General features: G+C 43.3%; 2 protein-coding genes and 1 non-coding gene across 4 annotated transcripts; 1 reads left to right on the top strand and 2 right to left on the bottom strand.

The window, feature by feature from the left end:
• Window positions 1-10,097: 10,097 nt before the first annotated feature.
• LOC147459844 (uncharacterized) lies at window positions 10,098-12,997 on the top strand. The gene has a single exon (XM_086511037.1). The coding sequence runs from the start codon at window positions 10,597-10,599 to the stop codon at window positions 12,496-12,498; it is 1,902 nt and encodes a 633-aa protein (XP_086367163.1). The 5' UTR covers window positions 10,098-10,596; the 3' UTR covers window positions 12,499-12,997.
• A 3,147-nt stretch (window positions 12,998-16,144) lies between these two features.
• LOC147459842 (uncharacterized) lies at window positions 16,145-16,984 on the bottom strand. 2 transcript variants are annotated; one of them, XM_086509907.1, is made up of 3 exons: window positions 16,857-16,984; window positions 16,667-16,706; window positions 16,145-16,543 (listed from the first exon to the last, which is right to left on the bottom strand). In XM_086509907.1, exons 1-3 carry the CDS (start codon window positions 16,982-16,984, stop codon window positions 16,475-16,477), a joined length of 237 nt encoding a protein of 78 aa, XP_086366033.1. In that variant the 3' UTR covers window positions 16,145-16,474. The 2 variants fall into 2 exon arrangements, 1 of the variants encoding a protein (XP_086366033.1); XR_015187735.1 differs by having other exon boundaries at window positions 16,145-16,574; window positions 16,667-16,962.
• On the bottom strand, window positions 16,322-16,417 carry LOC147459843 (small nucleolar RNA snoR1). Its single transcript, XR_015188006.1, has one exon. It is a non-coding gene; the product is annotated as a small nucleolar RNA snoR1 (small nucleolar RNA).
• Window positions 16,985-17,480: the final 496 nt, after the last annotated feature.

The following is a 17,480-nucleotide window of genomic DNA, read 5'->3' as shown; positions in this document are numbered from 1 at the left end:
CCCTCTTCCAAAAGAGTGCGTATGAAGTGATATCTCACCTCAATGTGCTTTGTCCTTGAATGAAAGGCTGAGTTCTTCGCAAGATGGATAGCGCTTTGGCTATCACTGTACAAGACACAATTGTCTTGTTTGAATCCAAGCTCTTCTAAGAATCTGTGAAGCCACAGAATTTCTTTGCTTGCCTCCGTCATTGCTACATACTCTGCTTCCGTGGTAGAAAGTGAAACCACTTTCTGCAGCTTTGAATCCCAGCTTACTGCTGTGCCTCCAACCGTGAACACATAGCCAGTAGTGCTCCTTCGAGTATCTTTGTCACCTGCCATATCTGCATCAGCATACCCTTCTAGAAAAATATCAGTTCCTCCAAAATACAAAGCATTTGTTGTTGTCCCTTTTAGATACCTAAGTATCCACTTCACAGCTTGCCAATGCTCTTTACCTGGGTTGTCCATGAACCTACTCACAACTCCCACTGCATGTGCAATGTCTGGCCTTGTCCAGACCATAGCATACATTAGAGAACCTACCGCTGCAGCATATGGAACTTTAGACATATAGGCTATCTCCTCTTGTGTCTTTGGACACATATCCTTCGTTAGTTTAAAATGACCAGCCAAAGGTGTAGAAACTGGTTTTGCATTTTGCATTGCAAACCTTTCTAGTACCTTCTTGATGTAATCTTCTTGAGATAGCTTTATTGTCTTCTTCATCCTGTCCCTTGATATTTTCATACCAAGTATCCTCTTTGCAGCACCTAAATCTTTCATTGAAAAAGATTTGGACAGCTCCTCTTTTAGGTCTTTGATGTCCTGCATGTTAGCACTTGCAATCAACATGTCATCAACATACAACATTAGGATGATGAATTTCCCATCTCCCAAATTCTCCGTGTAGACGCAATGATCCGAGTTGCATCTTGTGAATCCATGATCCAACATCCATCGATCAAACTTCAAGTACCATTGTCTTGATGCTTGCTTTAAACCATACAAGCTCTTCTTTAATCTGCAAACCATTTTCTCCTTACCTTTAACTTCATACCCCTTTGGTTGAAGCATGTATATTTCCTCCTCTAAGTCACCGTGAGGGAATGCCGTATTTACATCCATTTGCTCGAGATTTAGATCATGAGCAGCCACAAGGCTTAAGACAAGCCTAATTGAGTTCATTTTTACAACAGGAGAAAATATTTCATTGAAGTCAAAGCCTTTCTTTTGAGAAAAACCTTTTACCACAAGCCTAGACTTGTACCTTTTCTTCCCACCTTCTTCTTTCTTTAGCTTGTACACCCATTTGTTTTGAAGTGCCCGCTTACCTTTAGGCAACTCAACCAACTCCCATGTTTGGTTGCGATGTAGTGAGTCCATCTCCACTTGCATGCTTTTTGTCCATTCTTCTTTGGATTCATGTTGCATAGCTTCTTCATATGATTCCGGCTCTCCAGAATCTGAGATCAAGAGATGGTTGAAGGAAGGAACAAACCTTTCTGGAGGTCTACTTGCTCTTGTAGATCTTCAGGGAATAGGTTGAGGCTCCTCATTTGGTTGACGTTGTTGCACATTGTCACCGTTTGCAGTCCTTGAGTCTTCACCGTCCTCAAGCTCCATGTACTCATCACCTGTTTCTTTTGTTTGTTTTCTTTCCAAGTAATCTTTGTACATATTTTGTTCGTTAAAAATTACATCCCTACTCCTTAAGATTTTACCATCTTCAGGATTCCATAGGCGATATCCAAAGTCTCCTTCTCCATAGCCAATGAAGAAACACTTTTTGGACTTTGCATCTAACTTTGATCTTAGGCTTCTATCTATGTGCATGAAAGCCTCACACCCAAACACTTTGAGAAATGCATAATTCACCGGTTTACCTGTCCATGCCTCTTCTGGAACTCCCCCATCCAATGCCGTTGAGGGTGACCGATTGATTAAGTACACAGACGTACTTACAGCTTCCGCCCAAAGCTCAAGCGGTAGGCCTGCATGTAGCCGCATGCTTCGTGCTCGTTCCATGATTGTCCTGTTCATCCTTTCCGAAATCCCATTTTGTTGAGGTTTCCTTGGGGTTGTCCTTTGCCTCCGAATGCCATTGCTAGCACAAAATCTTTCAAAGCTTGGCTGCAATATTCGCCTCTATTGTCGGATCTGAGGCATTTAACCTTGGTACCTGTTTCATTCTGAGGCACTTAATGGAGAGAGACAAATTTATATACACGAGATTATAGAGTAGAGAGAGAGAGAGAGAGAGAGAGAGTACACACGATATACGTGGTTCACCCAATGTGGGCTACGTCCACGGGAAAGCAGCCACTCAATGGCTTTAGTACTTCAAAACAAGAAGTAGTTTACAAAGGGATTATACCCTTAATGGAGCTCCCATTTTGCTTCGCTCTCACCACCTCACACTCACCTTGTTGCATCAACTTCACACTATAAAATGTGTGTAGAAATGGCCTCCTTTTATAGGCCAAAAGGGCTGCCCTCTCTTATGAGAGACAGCCATGTGTAGCCGCCCTTGTGCGAATAAGTCCAAATCGGACCCTCCATTCCGCCCATGTGTGGCCGCCCTTGAGAAGACAAGTCCGCTTTTGAATTCGGCCACTGGTCATCGGCCATTGACCACCGACCACCGACCACCGGCCATTGACTTCCGACCACTTTCCAGCCGCCGTCCGGCCATAATATTCCGGCGAAAAAGAATATTCCGGACTTTAAAGTTGACCCTGATTCTTGTCCATGAAAATTTTGGTTTCCGGTGAGTGATTTTCCTTCACGCACGATGGCTTCTCCTCATAATGGGGGCCTTACAAATGTGCGCTTTTACCACAGAAAATTACAAGGGTAAATCAGGCTCCATACTTAACAGTATGTACCATCTTTCTTTTGCACTAAAAGGACTGGAGAACAAATGGGAGAGGAACTAGGCCTCACCATCCCTTTGTCTACCAATTCCTGTACTTGCCTCATAATCTCCTCTTGTTGAGCTTGTGAGACTCGATAAGGAGGTTTGTTAGGCGGTGAGCTCCCTGGAAGGAGCTCAATACGATGGTCATCATCCCCTCGTTTTGGAGGTAGGTCCATAGGGATATCATCGATGAGCACATCTTGGAATCCTTTTAGAAAAGTAGACAAGTTTAACCCTTCTTGATTCCTATCATTTTCATTTGATGAAACATTATTAGCTTTTAGAGACTCTTTGACATAAATCATGTACGCAGAAACTGAGCTCTTCATTGATTTATCAAAAGAAAGAGGATTTACAAGTGGAATAGTGCAACCACGCTCACTAGCATCTATACACATGTTCTTTCCCCTGTAGGTGAAGTAAATTCTCCTTTCAGGGAACTTCATGTTGGCAGCCATGTGATCAAACCATGGTGTCCCTAGGATAACATCCTGATGTTGGAGAGGAGAGATGAAGAAGTCTTCTTTGTCGACATAGCTTTGGACATGAAGCCTCAACTTCCCAATCAAGGGAGTAACGGAGGCTTGTTGTCCCTTGAAAGTTGCATCAGCTGTTACTATATCTCCCATCTCAAAAGCTTGAATGCCCAACTTGGTGGCCAACTCTATTGATATGAAGTTGAGAGTAGAGCCAGGTTCAAACAAGATGAAGGCATCATGCTCTCTTACCTTTCCCCAAGCATAGGAGAGTGATGATCCTTTGCAATGAGCATCCTCTTTTGGAGCTTCGATGGTGGAAGCCCTAGGAGTCTCATTGCGAGTATTCTTCTTGGGGCGAGAACGATAGCCATGTCCTTGCTCCCCACACTTGAAACATTTATGGTCCTTGTGAAAAGCTTCAAGCTCTTCAGGAGAGAGTCTGTTTTTACCTTTGTAAACTCCCTTCTCCTTGGACCGATTGTTGTTGTTGTTATTGTTGTTGTTGGAAGTGCCTTGGGAATTATTTTGTGCATTGGATTTCCCCTTTGCATCATTTTTATCTTTGTTTTCCATGGGCTTGACATTACGTCTAGCCCCTTGATGGAAATTGATGCGTGAAGCAACCATGGTGTGATGGATTACTTCGGTAATAGTACCAGGCCATTGAGAGTTGATGTATTCGGCCATCTCTTCAGGTAATCCCGCACAGAATTGTTGTCTTTGCTCGGCAAAGTCTATCTTTTGAAAGACAGTAGCTTTGAGATGTAAATCCCAAAACTTGTCTACATACTTGTTGATAGACTCATGAGAGAGAAGCTTCAAGCCGCGCCATTCGGTAAGAACTTTATCTTTAGTATCGCTTGGAAGAAATTGCTTCATGATGGAAACTCGTAGAGTTTTCCATGTCTTTGGGGCTTCTCCATTGCCACGAAGGCTAGCCCACCATTGACGAGCTGATTTTTGGAAGTGCATAGCTACATGGAGTAGCTTGGAGGACTCTGTGAAGTCCTCGTCCCCAAAGGCCGCATCAAATTGCTGGATGAAGGCCAACACTTTGTCGGTAGCACCAAAGGTGCCATCGTAGGTGAGAAAAGAGATATTCTTTCCTCCCTCCTTGAACTTCTTTAGCTTTTGTGACCTTCGCCATGCAGGAAATGATTTGCGATGTCCTCCCCTCTTGTATTCTCTAGGAGAATAGCCATAACTTTCATCGGAAGAGGAGGAAGGTCAAGAAGAGGAGAAGAGGGTGACCTCTTCCTAGCCCTTTTCTTCCTTTGTTTCCTCTCTTGCCTTTCAGAGTGATGAGGAGAAGGACTATAGGTTGCTCTTTTCCTCTTGGGAGGAGTAGGCGATCGTCTAGACCGCCGTCTTCGTGGAGCCACATCTTCAGAAGAACTTAAACTGTCATTGCTTTCTTTCTCTTTGGATTCCTCCTCTCGAATGGGAGAGAGTCTTCTTTTGGGGGTCTCTTCAAGAGGCCTCCTAAGCTCTCTCTCCTCTGGGAGAGGAAGGGAAATTCCATAAGCACGAAGTTGTTGAGTAACTTCGGCTTGCAAAATAGGGTTGCCCATAGCTTGTTGCAACCTAGTGACGAGATAATTCACAAACATGGGAGCATCATCATTAGCATCTTCATGTGCAAAATCAAAGCTATCAATGTTCATTCTAATCTCTTGATTATTGTCAGCCATGTTAACAAAATTTATGTTTATACTTAGTGTATGCTTTGGAAATACAAAACCTTAGTTGCCACTCCTCTTAGCCTTTGAAAATCGGCTCTTAAGTATCTACACCCACGGCTCAAAGTGGTTAATTATAGAGAGTAGAGGAGTAGGTCTAACATAGCAGAGTTGCCAAGGGTTAGCTCCTTTCGGACTTCTTATGGCTCAATAATGGTAAAGCCGTAGGCAAGTCTAGAAAGACTCCATTATTAAGTCCAAAGCTCCCGAGGTGTGCACCATCCCCCACATAGTGGGCTCAACAAAACCGATAATAGATCCCAATTCCACTTACCCTATTATAATTAACAACATCAACCATTTATAGGCTACTTAAGGACCTCTCTTCTTAAGCAAGAAAAGAGAAACCAAATGCTCTGATACCAATGTAATGGAATTTGCCTATTCAATTTGAGAGTAGCGGAATTTAATGAGAGTACTTTCAAGAAATGATTTTGTGAGCATAGCGGGTAGACATAATTGAAGATAGAAACATAATTATAGCCATTAGTTAACTTGGCATGGACAATACTTTTGCAAGAGAGAGAGAATTTAGAGAACATGACAACAGTTGAGGACCGGATTTATGTGGAGCCGGTCCCCCCTCCAATAGGCATTTCTATTATGATTTCTCCCATAAAGAGAGAGTTGTTACAATACATTCTTTGTGTTCCTTGTGGCCTAGGTGAAGCAATGAAGATGGAAAGCTTCATGCATCACCATCATAGCATAACCTAAACTTGAAGAAAGCTTTAACTATACCAAGCCTCAGTCCCAAGACCTCAAACACCTTCAAAGGTGGAGAGAGCTAGCAGGGAATGAGGGTAGGGAAGAGGAAGAAGAAACATTTCATACGAGAAAGAGCTAGTTCCTCACTTATCATAACTCTTGTGCTAGCATACATAATAGCATAGTAATGAAGAAGAAATAGATGGCAAGCTCAAGCATTGAAGCATGGCTCTTGGATGGATTTGCACTCCATAGCCAAGAGTGTTGGTGTAGGCTCTCAACCTCTACTTGCTTGGAGAAGGAGAGGGAGCTCTTGCACTTTGCATAGTACACAATGAGAGTGCTTGTTGTGAGTGTGTGTGTGGGTGAGTATACCCCCTAAGCACCCCCCTAGCTTGCTTGGGTCGACCCCCCCTTGTAGCTCATGCTTGAAGCTCATTGGACCCCTCCAAGCCTAGCCAATCACAAGCAAGAGCCATTACAAGCAACAGGGATAGCCTAGGACAAGTGTCCCCCTTTCCCCTTTGAGAGAGAGGACTTGATAAATGCAAAAACAATTAGATAATTCAAGTAATTTATCATTGGACCCCTTTGAAGCCTAGCCAATAGGCTTCAAGCAACACATGAAGGTAACATGGGTACGGACCTGACATGTGTCCTTGCTGCCTCTTCAAGTTGGGGCTTCCCTTGTGAGTGTGAGTGTGTGTTCTCTCTCTAATCCCTAGGAAAAGGGCTCGCCCCCCCTCTTGTAGGGATGCTTTTGACTTTAGGAGCTCAAGCACCTTAGTCATCAAGCATGACAAAGCACTTGGACTAGGGGGTATTCCCACAAGCATCTCAGGCAAGCATGTCAAGGCACCTCAAGCACCTTAATCAAGCGGCAAGTCAAGCACCTCAAGCATGGAGTAAGTCAAGCACCTCAAGCACCTTAATCAAGCACCTCAAGCAGGACAAACACCTCAAGCACGACAAGCACCTCAAGCAGGTCAAGTACCTCGAGCTTGGGCCGGGTTCCCACCTCAAGCTCAACCCTAGCTTACCTAAGGTCAAAGGACTTTTACACACATTATTGGAGGTCTTCAATGAAGCTAACCCTAAGGTCTTATGCTCCATTGGTTAGCCTTGCTCTTGATAGACCATCTCCCATTTGGGCCCCTTTACTATTGGCCCCGTGTTGAGATAGATCTATAAGCACATATCTATATCTTAACACTTGTTCCCGTTTATTCTCCCACATTAAGTGATCAATCTAACATGAGAAAATCATTTGGGTTGGTTTGATATTAGATTTTATGACATATTGGATGGTCATGGGAAGACTCAAAAGTCTTCCGACATCCCTAGGAAGGAGGGGGCGAGCCCTTATTGTAGGGGATGAGAGAGAAACACACATGCACACACACACACACACACTCCAAGGCTCCCCCTTTCCGCAAAGGGAATACTGGACACATGTCAAGCTCCTAGGCCAGTTGCTTCCAATCTCCCCTCAAATCCTATTGGATGGCCATAGAGGTGGACCAATGAGAATTAGGCTACAGTAAATTTAGTCTAATCAATTTAAAAATGCTTGATAAAAGAACCAATAGAATTTAAGCTACCTAGAAGACTATTGGACAGTCTACCAAGGGGTCCAACGAGCATTCAACAGCCCAATGGCTTGCCTGATTCCTATTGGCTAGAAGACTAAGAGGTACAATGAGAGTTTAGTTGAATTATTTAATACCTAAAGCTCTCACAAAAGGGGAAAGGGGGACACTTGTCAAAAGGCTATCAACTATGCTCCTAATTTGTGATTGGCTAAGCTTTACAGGAGCCAATGGGAGGCTAGCATGAGCATTTAGCAAGAGGGGTCGACCAAGATGAGAGAGAGGGCTGCATTTTAGTCTAACACATTGCCACACACACACACACAACTCATGTGTGCAAGAAGAACTCCATCTCCTTCTCCAAGCATGGAGAAGTAGAGGCTTACACCAACAACTCTTGGCTATGGAATGCAAATCCAACCAAGAGCCAAGCTTCAATGGCATGCTCATCTCCTCTAACATGCTAATTGCTAAGATAAGCTATGCTATTAGAGTGATTCCTTCTCAATCAGCACCTTGCACCCTCGCAGTTCATCTTTATTCAGCTCAGCATGCCACCCTGGCCGCACAAGTTGTGTTGGGCGATGACGACTTTCAGGCCTTTTTCTACCTGGTCGGGCGAGGGGGGGTGTAAAGGACCCCTGGGCCCCATCACTGCCTCTATGTACGAGGGCTTGGGCACGCTCTATATGGACAAACAAAATACTTTGAGAGCTAGTGTGACCATGCCCTAAACCACGAACGAGATAGTGATAATAATCGTTGTAAAAAAAAGGCTAAGTGGACGGAGCAACACAAACAAAAAGACGCTAAGTAGATAGTAAGGGTTCAAAGATAATAAGTGCAATTTTTTTTCCCCGAACCTCCTCCAAGAGGCAAAGCAGATTGCACAACACGCATAAGCCCTAGCTCCTGAGTGCCCCTCCATCCGCCTATTTGCGGGCGAAGGCTGCCATCCAATGAGCTACTACCCTAACCTAAGCAAGCAACACAAATAACTCCCTCACGAGCTACAGCCTAACCCAAGCATACAACGCAAAAAAATCCCTTGTGAACCACCCCAACCCGGACTTGATCAAGGTTACCTCTTACCCCAACGCGGACTAGCTAAGGGTTGCCTCTCACCCCTACTCTATCGCTATTGCAGATCCCTGCTCCAACACAAATCTTAAAAGATTTTTCCTAATAGAAGGATCCAAAAACTCTTGAAAAGTTGAAGGCTGAAAGGATCACACCTTTGGCAATTGATGATGGGGGAGCATGCAAAAAATTAGTATGTGTGCCCCAATAGGTGGAATCTTATGACTTTGAAGGGAGGAGAGGGAGATATAGGCAAGTTCTATGATCTATCCTTGCTGAGAAAAGGCCAAAATGTCAAGGTCTAGTCCAAGGATTTGATTTTCAATGAATAAAAAGCCTTAGCATTGCTGGCACCATTGATCATTTCGTTCATAATTGTGCCAACTCAGGATAAAATCAGATTAAACAAGACCTAGGCTACAAGACTGCAAGGTTTTGTCGAAACTTCAAAGGGGCTTGTCTTGTTGAAACTTCAAAGGTTTTGCTAGGTATATCACATGACATCAGCAATGACGCTAACTGAATTGCCTCTAAACTATTCATAAGAAGCTTATGCAAACCTTGTCTATTTAAGGACCCAAATCACAAGTGACAAACAAAGGAGACACCATTGGGGCTTTGAATGTTTTGCGCTTTGGTATACCCCTAAAAACCTAAAAACTTCATGCTCTTAATGTTGAAGTTCTAATAGTGCATAGTTGAACTCATGATACTGCATTGTTTGGGCATTGTAGGGACATTAATGACGCTACATGCTTGTAACCCTTACCCAAGTTTCTCAAGGGTTAACACATGATTCTTTTGATTCAGTTTATAGATCAAACTTTGCAGCTTTGTCGGTTAGATATTGTAGGTTGTCAATGGCTAGCCATTGTTGAATTTGCATGACAAGTTATCTTGCCTATTGCTGATTAAGCTCACAATATATAATGAACCTAAAGTATATTGAGGTAGTGGCAACACATGCAACATATTCTTCCCCAATGCTTCAATTCGAACTGAGAAGAGAACTGTCAAATTGTCATTGGCATATAATAGCTTGAGCTTTACACCTTCATGGGTTTTATAGGACTACTACATCTTACTATATACTAAAGGACGTTGAACACCCTAAAAGTAGGGAGCTTTATATGTTTGACACATGGCAGGAGCTTTTCACTTCTAGAGCCTCACTAAACACAGTGCGCGCAACGAGAGAGAGAGAGAGAGAGAGAGAGAGAGAGAGAGAGAGAGAGAGAGAGAGAGAGTGTTTCTGTGTTGTCAAAAAGATGTTTCCTGAGGCCCTTCTCCGTTCGTAGGACGGGTGTTGCACTCGTTCCTAGAATGTCAATGTAACACTCATAGCAAACACAAGTATATTTGGTTGATTCTTGAACACGAGTGCATGATCCATCCTTCAAAAGAGGGGGAGAGAGAGAGGAACATGTGACAAATGGTGAGCTCCTAGCCATTTTTTTTGCGGATCACCGTTCCCCGTTGTTTAGTATATAGAGAGAAGAGAGAAGATGTGATTAAGCTCACAACTATTATTCATAAAGGCAAATATTAATATTGGCTGGTGTGTGCGACCCTTGAATTGCATGCATCATAGAAAAGCCCTTCTAATTTTAGTCTCAATCTACCTTAAGGTTATGCAGTAGCACACTCATCACACACACGCACACCGCGTCCCACTCCAGATTATCTCCTTGCTCGATCTGGCCTGCGTTGTTCTGCATAACGTTAACCCTAACTCGCTTCGCGCAAAGGCCATGTGAGCTCGTGTTTGTAGGGTTTAAGCCTTCAAAGCTATTGACGGTGTTCCTAATATTTTGCAGGATAGTTTCTGCAACGTTATTTTCGCATCATCGATCAGCTTGCAACAGAAGTGCTTCTGCTGTGTTTGAGGCCTGTTTTAACGGAAAAATCTATCTTCATGTAACTCTCGGTGGCCACATCAAGCTCGGCATGCAAGCACAGACAGGCTAAGAACCCCGACGCCCATGGTTGAAGGAGCAAAGCCCTGGTGCAATAAGAAAATACAGAGAATTGCCTGTGCACTCCTTTTCTGGTTGGTCTTTAGAGGTACGGTATGCCCAAAAGCACAGAGTTGAGACTTACATGGCTTCCTGGATAGTTTCCTTGTTATCATTTTTCTGGCCCTCATTTTCCAATGATGACCTATACATTTCTAAGAGGCTTGTACAATCGTTGCCAATACAACCGTCCACCAGGTACTTCACATTGGCTCTTCAAGATCCACAACGGCCGAAGTCTGTGCTATATATCCTTTCCACTATGCTGTTGTCAGAGCAGTCAGCTTCTGATGCGGATGACTTGATTAATGCAGTGAAGCCCAATGTTGTTGTTGCACAAGTTGGTTCTGATGCCATGGAAGTCATTCACATGGAACACCTTCCCGTCACTGCAAATTTGTATCCCAAGTCCATCCTGCATGTAATCAGGGAAAGCTTCCATGATGGTAACAGTTATGCCAAGTACATGAAAATGGCACAGGCTGATGTTATCAAAGCTATTTTTGGAACAACATTTATGGGTCATGTAGTGGCAGCAAAACATGCAGCAAAAGAGTTGAGATCAGAGTTTTATTATCTTGAGTGCCCAGTAGTGCCAGCAAATGGTACAACGGCAGAGAAAACATCTGATGACAATGAGAACCCACTTGCAGTAGCACATCACGTAGCATCTTCCTTGGGCAGCTCTTTTTTTGGCTGTTCAGGTGCCAGATCGTCAAACTGGTCTGCCTACACATTGATAGCACCAGAAGTCAATTCTTCATTGAGCAATGCCTTGGCAGCTGCATCCCCAAGCTTAAGTCGATTTTCTACACAAGAGCAAGAAGAGAGTTCCCTCCCAGAGACAGAGTATAAGTGCCCTGAGTATGCACAGGTTGTTTATCCATTCCTTGCTGAGCTTTACAATACATATAGGCATCTGCCGGGGATGGGTCTTGCTATACAAGGGACACAGAAGCTCTTAACTGATGTTGAAAAGGGGGAAGTTGTTGATCATTCGCACCTTTCCATATGTCAGTGCTTTCGCTTAGCTGCAGAGGGGTTACGAGTCGCTCTCAACAGCTCTGCATACGCTCCACTTAAGCTGGATAAAGTTTCATCGCCCCTCTCTTTTGATGAATTACCATACGAAGACAAGTGCTATGTTCTCCTAGCTCAGGCTCTTAAGCAGCAGTTACAGAAATCTCAATGTGTCGTGGCTGTCTTAGATGCAGGCATGGTAGCAGGTGTTCGTAAGTATTGGACATTTTCCGTCCCTGATGATGTAGCAGCGATGGCCATGGAGTGTTTGATCTCAGAAGCTGATGAGGATTCAATCAATGAAGCGGAAGGGAGCAAGAGCAGGATCCTGGATAAGCCTCTCATAGTAATGGGTGCAGGGGCTGCTGCTGCATTTGGCGTCGCATCTTTCTCTCAATGGGCCCCTGCCTCTACAGCAATGAAGATTCTATCATTCAAAGTACCCACAATTTTCAAATTGGGTTTGTTGCAAGCAAAGAAAGGTACAGTGTCGACAATGGCAAAGGCTGCTCATCCATTGATGAAGTCATTCATGTTTCCTGGAAAAGGCTTCTTGGCTACAAAGTCTGTCGCTGGATCCAAGATTTCTCTTCTCAAAGCTGTGGCAAATACAGGTAACATTCGCACTGCAGCTCATAGTGTCATTGCAACTGCAGAGAAGGCTAGTTACTCTGCAATTCGCACTGCTTTCTACAATGCCATGCAAAATCGACACAGAAAGAATGGAGGAGGAAAATTGTGGCTATGTTTTGGAGCAAGTGTTGCGGCATGCGCAGGGCTTCTTGCATTTGGTCAAGGCATTGAGAACGTCATCGAAATCGTCCCAGCAGCCTACTCTATTTCAAATTTGTGTCAAGGTGTGAGCAATTTGTCAAATGCATCCAATGAGCTAATGCAGTTTGAGGATAAACAGTATTGGGAGACCATGTATAGTAGGCTCTACAGACAATTCAAACATTCAAAATGATGAAAAGGCAATTGTACAGATTGTTCCAACTGACAAGGGAGGGCTGGACATTGGTGGGCTGTGGGTTTTCTTTCTGTTGAAATGGTGTGGTTGTTGAGCAATCAGAATGTGGCACATTCGATATGAACCGTTTATTTACAGCAAATTTTTGGGGCCTTCTTGCTTCGCAGTAATTTGCAGCCTTCGGACAGCCCTCTTTTGTGAACAGCTTGTGGTCCAGCTTTTTCAAAGACATTTGAAATCCTAACTCTCATCTTGATTTACCAAGGAGGCTTGTAAAGCTCTGAGATTGGGTTTATCATTGCTCTACATCAAATGTGAGATTGAGAATTCTCTTGTCAATAAAGACCAGGGTGGTAAGCGACACTCCCCCATTCATGGGCCAATTGTACAGAAAGAATTTTGCCAGTCTATAACCTATGCGGTAATGAGAAAGTTAGCAACCATGTTCACGCATTAAGTTAATTCTTTTCTAATTAACAATTGTCTGTCTGAGTTATAGTGGTTGATGCAAAGATTATCGAGCAGAGTCAAGCTATCTGATTCTTTAGAATCATGTCGCGTACAAGCATGTTCTACTGGTGTCGACGTTTAAATTGTTTAGATACTTTCTATTTAACAGTAGGCTTCATTATGGCTGACTCTGCTCATCTCTAGACTTATGACAGAAACTAGGGTCTGCAGATCATTGTAATTGATATATGCTCTGGTGTGTGTGTGTGTGTGTGTGTGTGTGTGTGTGTGTGTGATAGAGAGAGAAAGAGAGATCGATTTTATTATTGTTCTCGGAGGTCAAATATGACTTATGGGACCAAAGTTACATGTGATGTGGTAAGTATATGGTTGATGAGTGACTTGATGCTCCAAAATTGTGGCGATGAGAGTCGCAATGATGCTGCGGCTGGGAGAGGAAAGTGTGGAGAGAGAGAAAATGAAATGAAATGTTATATTAATGTCTTCAAAAGGCCAAAGTGACCTGTGAGACCACAAAGTTACAATGTGGTGGATCTAATACAAAGTCAGAGTAACAAAATAACAACAAAACAAAACAAAAATATATACTATGGGATCCTAGATTGGTCGATGTGAACTAAGCAAAATGGGCGGCTTGTTGAGATAGCTAAATCACAGGAGATCTAGCATCGGTCGTTGACGGATCTCATCAATCTCCTCCATGGTCAGTAGTTTGATCCGGCGTCGTGCATGCTTGGCCAAAGTGCTCCGAATCTTTTGATGCAGCCTCCGTCGATGCTGGGTAGTCCTCCGCAATAGTGGGCGCCTGGATTTCCCCAGCTCAAATCGCTCGGTCGATCAGTGTCCCTCTGGTTTGAGACGAAAGGGAGCTTTGTTGTGGGAGTGGTTGCTGCAGCTGTCGCGTGTCTTGAAGTCTGTGATGTGTCTCTGAGATTGGCTAGCCTCTCCACTCATCATGCTATCTCTGTGTCTGTGCAGCTCGAGTAAGAACAAACCCATGCATCTCTGATCCTCGTATCCCATGACTCTGGAGAGTGGTTCAAAACCCTCTCTAAACAAGCAATGGAAGCGGCCTCGTATCTCGTAGTAGACGGGGCAGCGGCATGTGTAGTGCAACTCTGTCTCAGGCTCCATGTCACACAAGGGGCATGTCTTGGCCTTTGTTGGTACTCCGCTGGATCTCCCAGTCTCAGTCCGTAGCTGGTGAGAAGATGTGCGTAACTGGCCAATAGCACATCGTATCCCATGAGACAAGTGGGTGTCCATGTATCTGGGTCTTGTCACAAAACCATCCTCTGTAAGCTGGAGAAGAGAGAGAGATTTGGTCATGCATTTGGACTCTCTGGATTAGCCGCAGGATATGTTTTTTCATGTGGATGATAGCACATGCAGGATTGCTTGTTGGTACTTGGTTGGCAGTCACTGGTCGTGACCCGACTTGTCGGCGATGTACTTCATGTGAGGCATTGTTTTTGCGTTCGTCCTTTTGCGCAGCCAGGGTGGATGGCAGTTTGTTGTTTGTTGATCAGAGTGGGTATCCACAATGGGATTGTGACGTTGGGAGCAGTTGCATGGCTTTTGCAATTTCCAAGGCTTGTTGATAGATCCAGTTGTATTGCTTACTACCTTGGTTATAGACCGGGCACTCTACGATGAATCTACACCTTGCACTGTGAATTTGGGCTTATCTAGGATTCATTGGAGTGTGGAGTAGAGTGTAATGTATCAAACTTGAAGGAGAGGCCCCCTTGCTTTACGGTCACCATTTTTCAGGTTTGTTCTCACCACACGGGAAGCTTGTGTCACTTCTCTTTTTTCTGGGTATGGAACGAAGTGGGTGCAAGGCCAGAGCAATTTGTGGCAACTCAGGAAAACGACGTCTTTGCTCTCAAGCACAAATCAGAAAGCGTCCATTCTTTTTTCAATTCTGCCATGCAGTCAAAACCCACCCTTTTTCTACAAAGAGTATGAGACCAGAAAAACTTGAGGTAGGCTGAGATGGGAACAGTGTTTTTACTCTTGTTTTTGTTTTTTGGCTTTTGACTTGCTGTCCAAGCCTGTTATGAGAGAAAAAACGATGTCTTGTTATGATAAGCTCTTGCAATGGCATATATGTAAAAAGGAAGACTTATTCAAACTGAGCCCTGATATTGATGCAACAAAAAAAAAGTGTGATTAGGTTAGCGCAGAGTATAAAAGTGTCGTATTCCCTTTTCCCTTTTCTCGTAGTGCTTTTGCCAATGCACTTATACCATGTCAAGTTTTGTTAAAGATTGATTGGACTATTGTACACATATTAATGCTTACAATTAAGTTCCTGGCGATAAGAAATAATGTAGTCTTCAGGCCATTTCCTCTATGCAGTGCCACTTCTATCTTAAGAGTGCTTTATTTACATAACCGGGGTTTGACCTCCTCAACTTTGTCAAGTGAGTTGGGCCTTCGTAGAATTTTGTAATTTTTGCGATCTTGCTATGAAATTTTTAATTGAAAAGTGAAGTTTCTGTTTCGAACGGTGTCTTGTTTGGAACAATGCTATGGTTTCTATGCAAGGTGAAGAAGGCCATTGGCATGAAGTGGAACATAAATCAAATGGTAGTACCGAAAGGCTATGTTCGTTAATAGACCATTGCTATGAATTGCTTCCACTTGTTGCATAACCACCGCTCGTTTCATCTACCATTGGAAGCTTATTTTGAAGAGGGTTTTGAATTGTTGTCGTTAATAGTGACTTTCATATCAAAAAAATGCAACCTCATGGTTTTATCACGAAATGACAAGGGATGAAAGAGTTCACAATCCTTTCATACTTGGTTTAAGAAGATGCAAAAACATTATATTGCACATGGCTTTCAAAACACTGCAGCTGAGAATTATTTGTATACATTAAAACATATCGATGGTAATTATTTTGTCGATGTGTGTTGATTTATAAATCTCTAATCAATTGAGACAAAATTGATGAATTCAAAATCGATTTGAATATCGCATTTGAAAGATCAAATTAGGACCTTTCACATCATTAGGGTTTCAATTTGAGGTCTCAAGAAGCATATTCTTGTGGTTAACAAAAAACCCAAGCCAAAAAGAAAAGATTAAGACAAGACTAAATAGTCTACATATGCTTTTAATTAAACACATCTACTAATTGCAATACTTAGTGGTCCTTGGATACACCCAAAACTTGGAAAATTTTCCATTATTCATGAAAACTGGCATGAACTATCCCAAAGCATCTACAAGCACAACATGTTGTATATATACATTCACACAAATATCCTAGCATTCTAAGGTGATGTAGGTGAAGTTGGAAAGCTTGAACAGTAAGAACACAAAGGAGATAGTAAAGCGCTCAGTGAGTTGCATCAACGTTCAATGAGGGGAATGAGTTTTCATGCCCCTCTCATACAAGAGGTGTGAGAATTACTGCAACCTCATCACTGCACTCACAAACCTCCCCCCCAAACTCAAGTACTTCACATTATCATCCACAGACTAGATATCACACTGCTTTAAAACCCTGAACTATACGGAATCTTAGACGCAAAGCTTCATCCACTTCCATGCACACCTGCCATAGCCAAAGAGGCATAGCAGCTCCTCTGTCAGCAAAAAATTAGAGAAAAAGCTTTGGACAATCACAGCAAGAGCCTCAAGAAAGCAGAAGGTCATCACCCAGAGTCGCAAGGCTTACTCGTTTGTTCTTGGGAGAAGGAGGAGGAAGAGCAGGCAGCCTCAGCGTGTGTAACAATGAAGATCACATCAGAGAAACGAGTTTCTCAGCGAAATCCGCTAATGTTCGTCATCACAGGCGCCTCCTTGCACATGGGCAGGTTATTCTTGTAGACTCCTCGAACCTAACCTACTTCAGAGAACAACTTTACGAGAATCTATGGTTCAGAATAGGCGGAGGTTCGGGTTCAAAAACGCTTCGTTGCAAATATGGGCATGTTATTTTTGGACCGCCATCTGCCTCGAGAGTCCCACCGAGGACCAACATCGTTGATCCCATGCTCAGACCCGTGTTAGATAGTGATGAGGGTTGTATACTAGAATGTCTATGGAATGTGTGAGCAAAGCTTGTGTGTATGGGATCTTGCACTCTCGTTCCAGGTTCAAAAACGCTTCGTTGCAAATAAGGGCATGTTATTTTTGGACCGCCATCTGCCTCGAGAGTCCCACCGAGGACCAACATCGTTGATCCCACTGCTCAGACCCGTGTTAGATAGTGATGAGGGTTGTATACTAGAATGTCTATGGAATGTGTGAGCAAAGCTTGTGTGTATGGGATCTTGCACTCTCATTCAAGCTTTAAGCGAGTAATATTGTACTAATCCTTGTACTCGCATTCAAGTTTTCCAACCTCTAACCTTGTACTAATCCTTGCTTATTATTTGAATAGCTCTTTGGTGTAATTCCATGGGCCACTACCATTGATTCTTTAGAATAACATAATTTGAGGATTGACTAGTGTGTTTGTACGTGGAAAGCTAATTCCATTCTCTTTC

This window comes from Adiantum capillus-veneris, chromosome 4, assembly GCF_014529385.1.
Source record: "Adiantum capillus-veneris isolate H3 chromosome 4, ASM1452938v2, whole genome shotgun sequence".
NCBI classification, from domain to species: Eukaryota; Viridiplantae; Streptophyta; class Polypodiopsida; order Polypodiales; family Pteridaceae; genus Adiantum; species Adiantum capillus-veneris.
This window is presented reverse-complemented; position numbering and strand designations above follow the sequence as displayed.

Excerpts from the sequence above, each read along its gene's own strand:
- LOC147459844 (XM_086511037.1), top strand. The coding sequence starts at position 10,597 with ATGGCTTCCTGGATAGTTTCCTTGTTATCATTTTTCTGGCCCTCATTT.
- LOC147459842 (XM_086509907.1), bottom strand. The coding sequence starts at position 16,984 with ATGGGATCAACGATGTTGGTCCTCGGTGGGACTCTCGAGGCAGATGGC. Across the intron at positions 16,707-16,856 it reads ATTCTGAACCATAGATTCTC|GCTGCCTGCTCTTCCTCCTC; the intron begins GTAAAGTTGTTC and ends ACACACGCTGAG. Across the intron at positions 16,544-16,666 it reads CTTCTCCCAAGAACAAACGA|GTGTGCATGGAAGTGGATGA; the intron begins GTAAGCCTTGCG and ends TGGCTATGGCAG.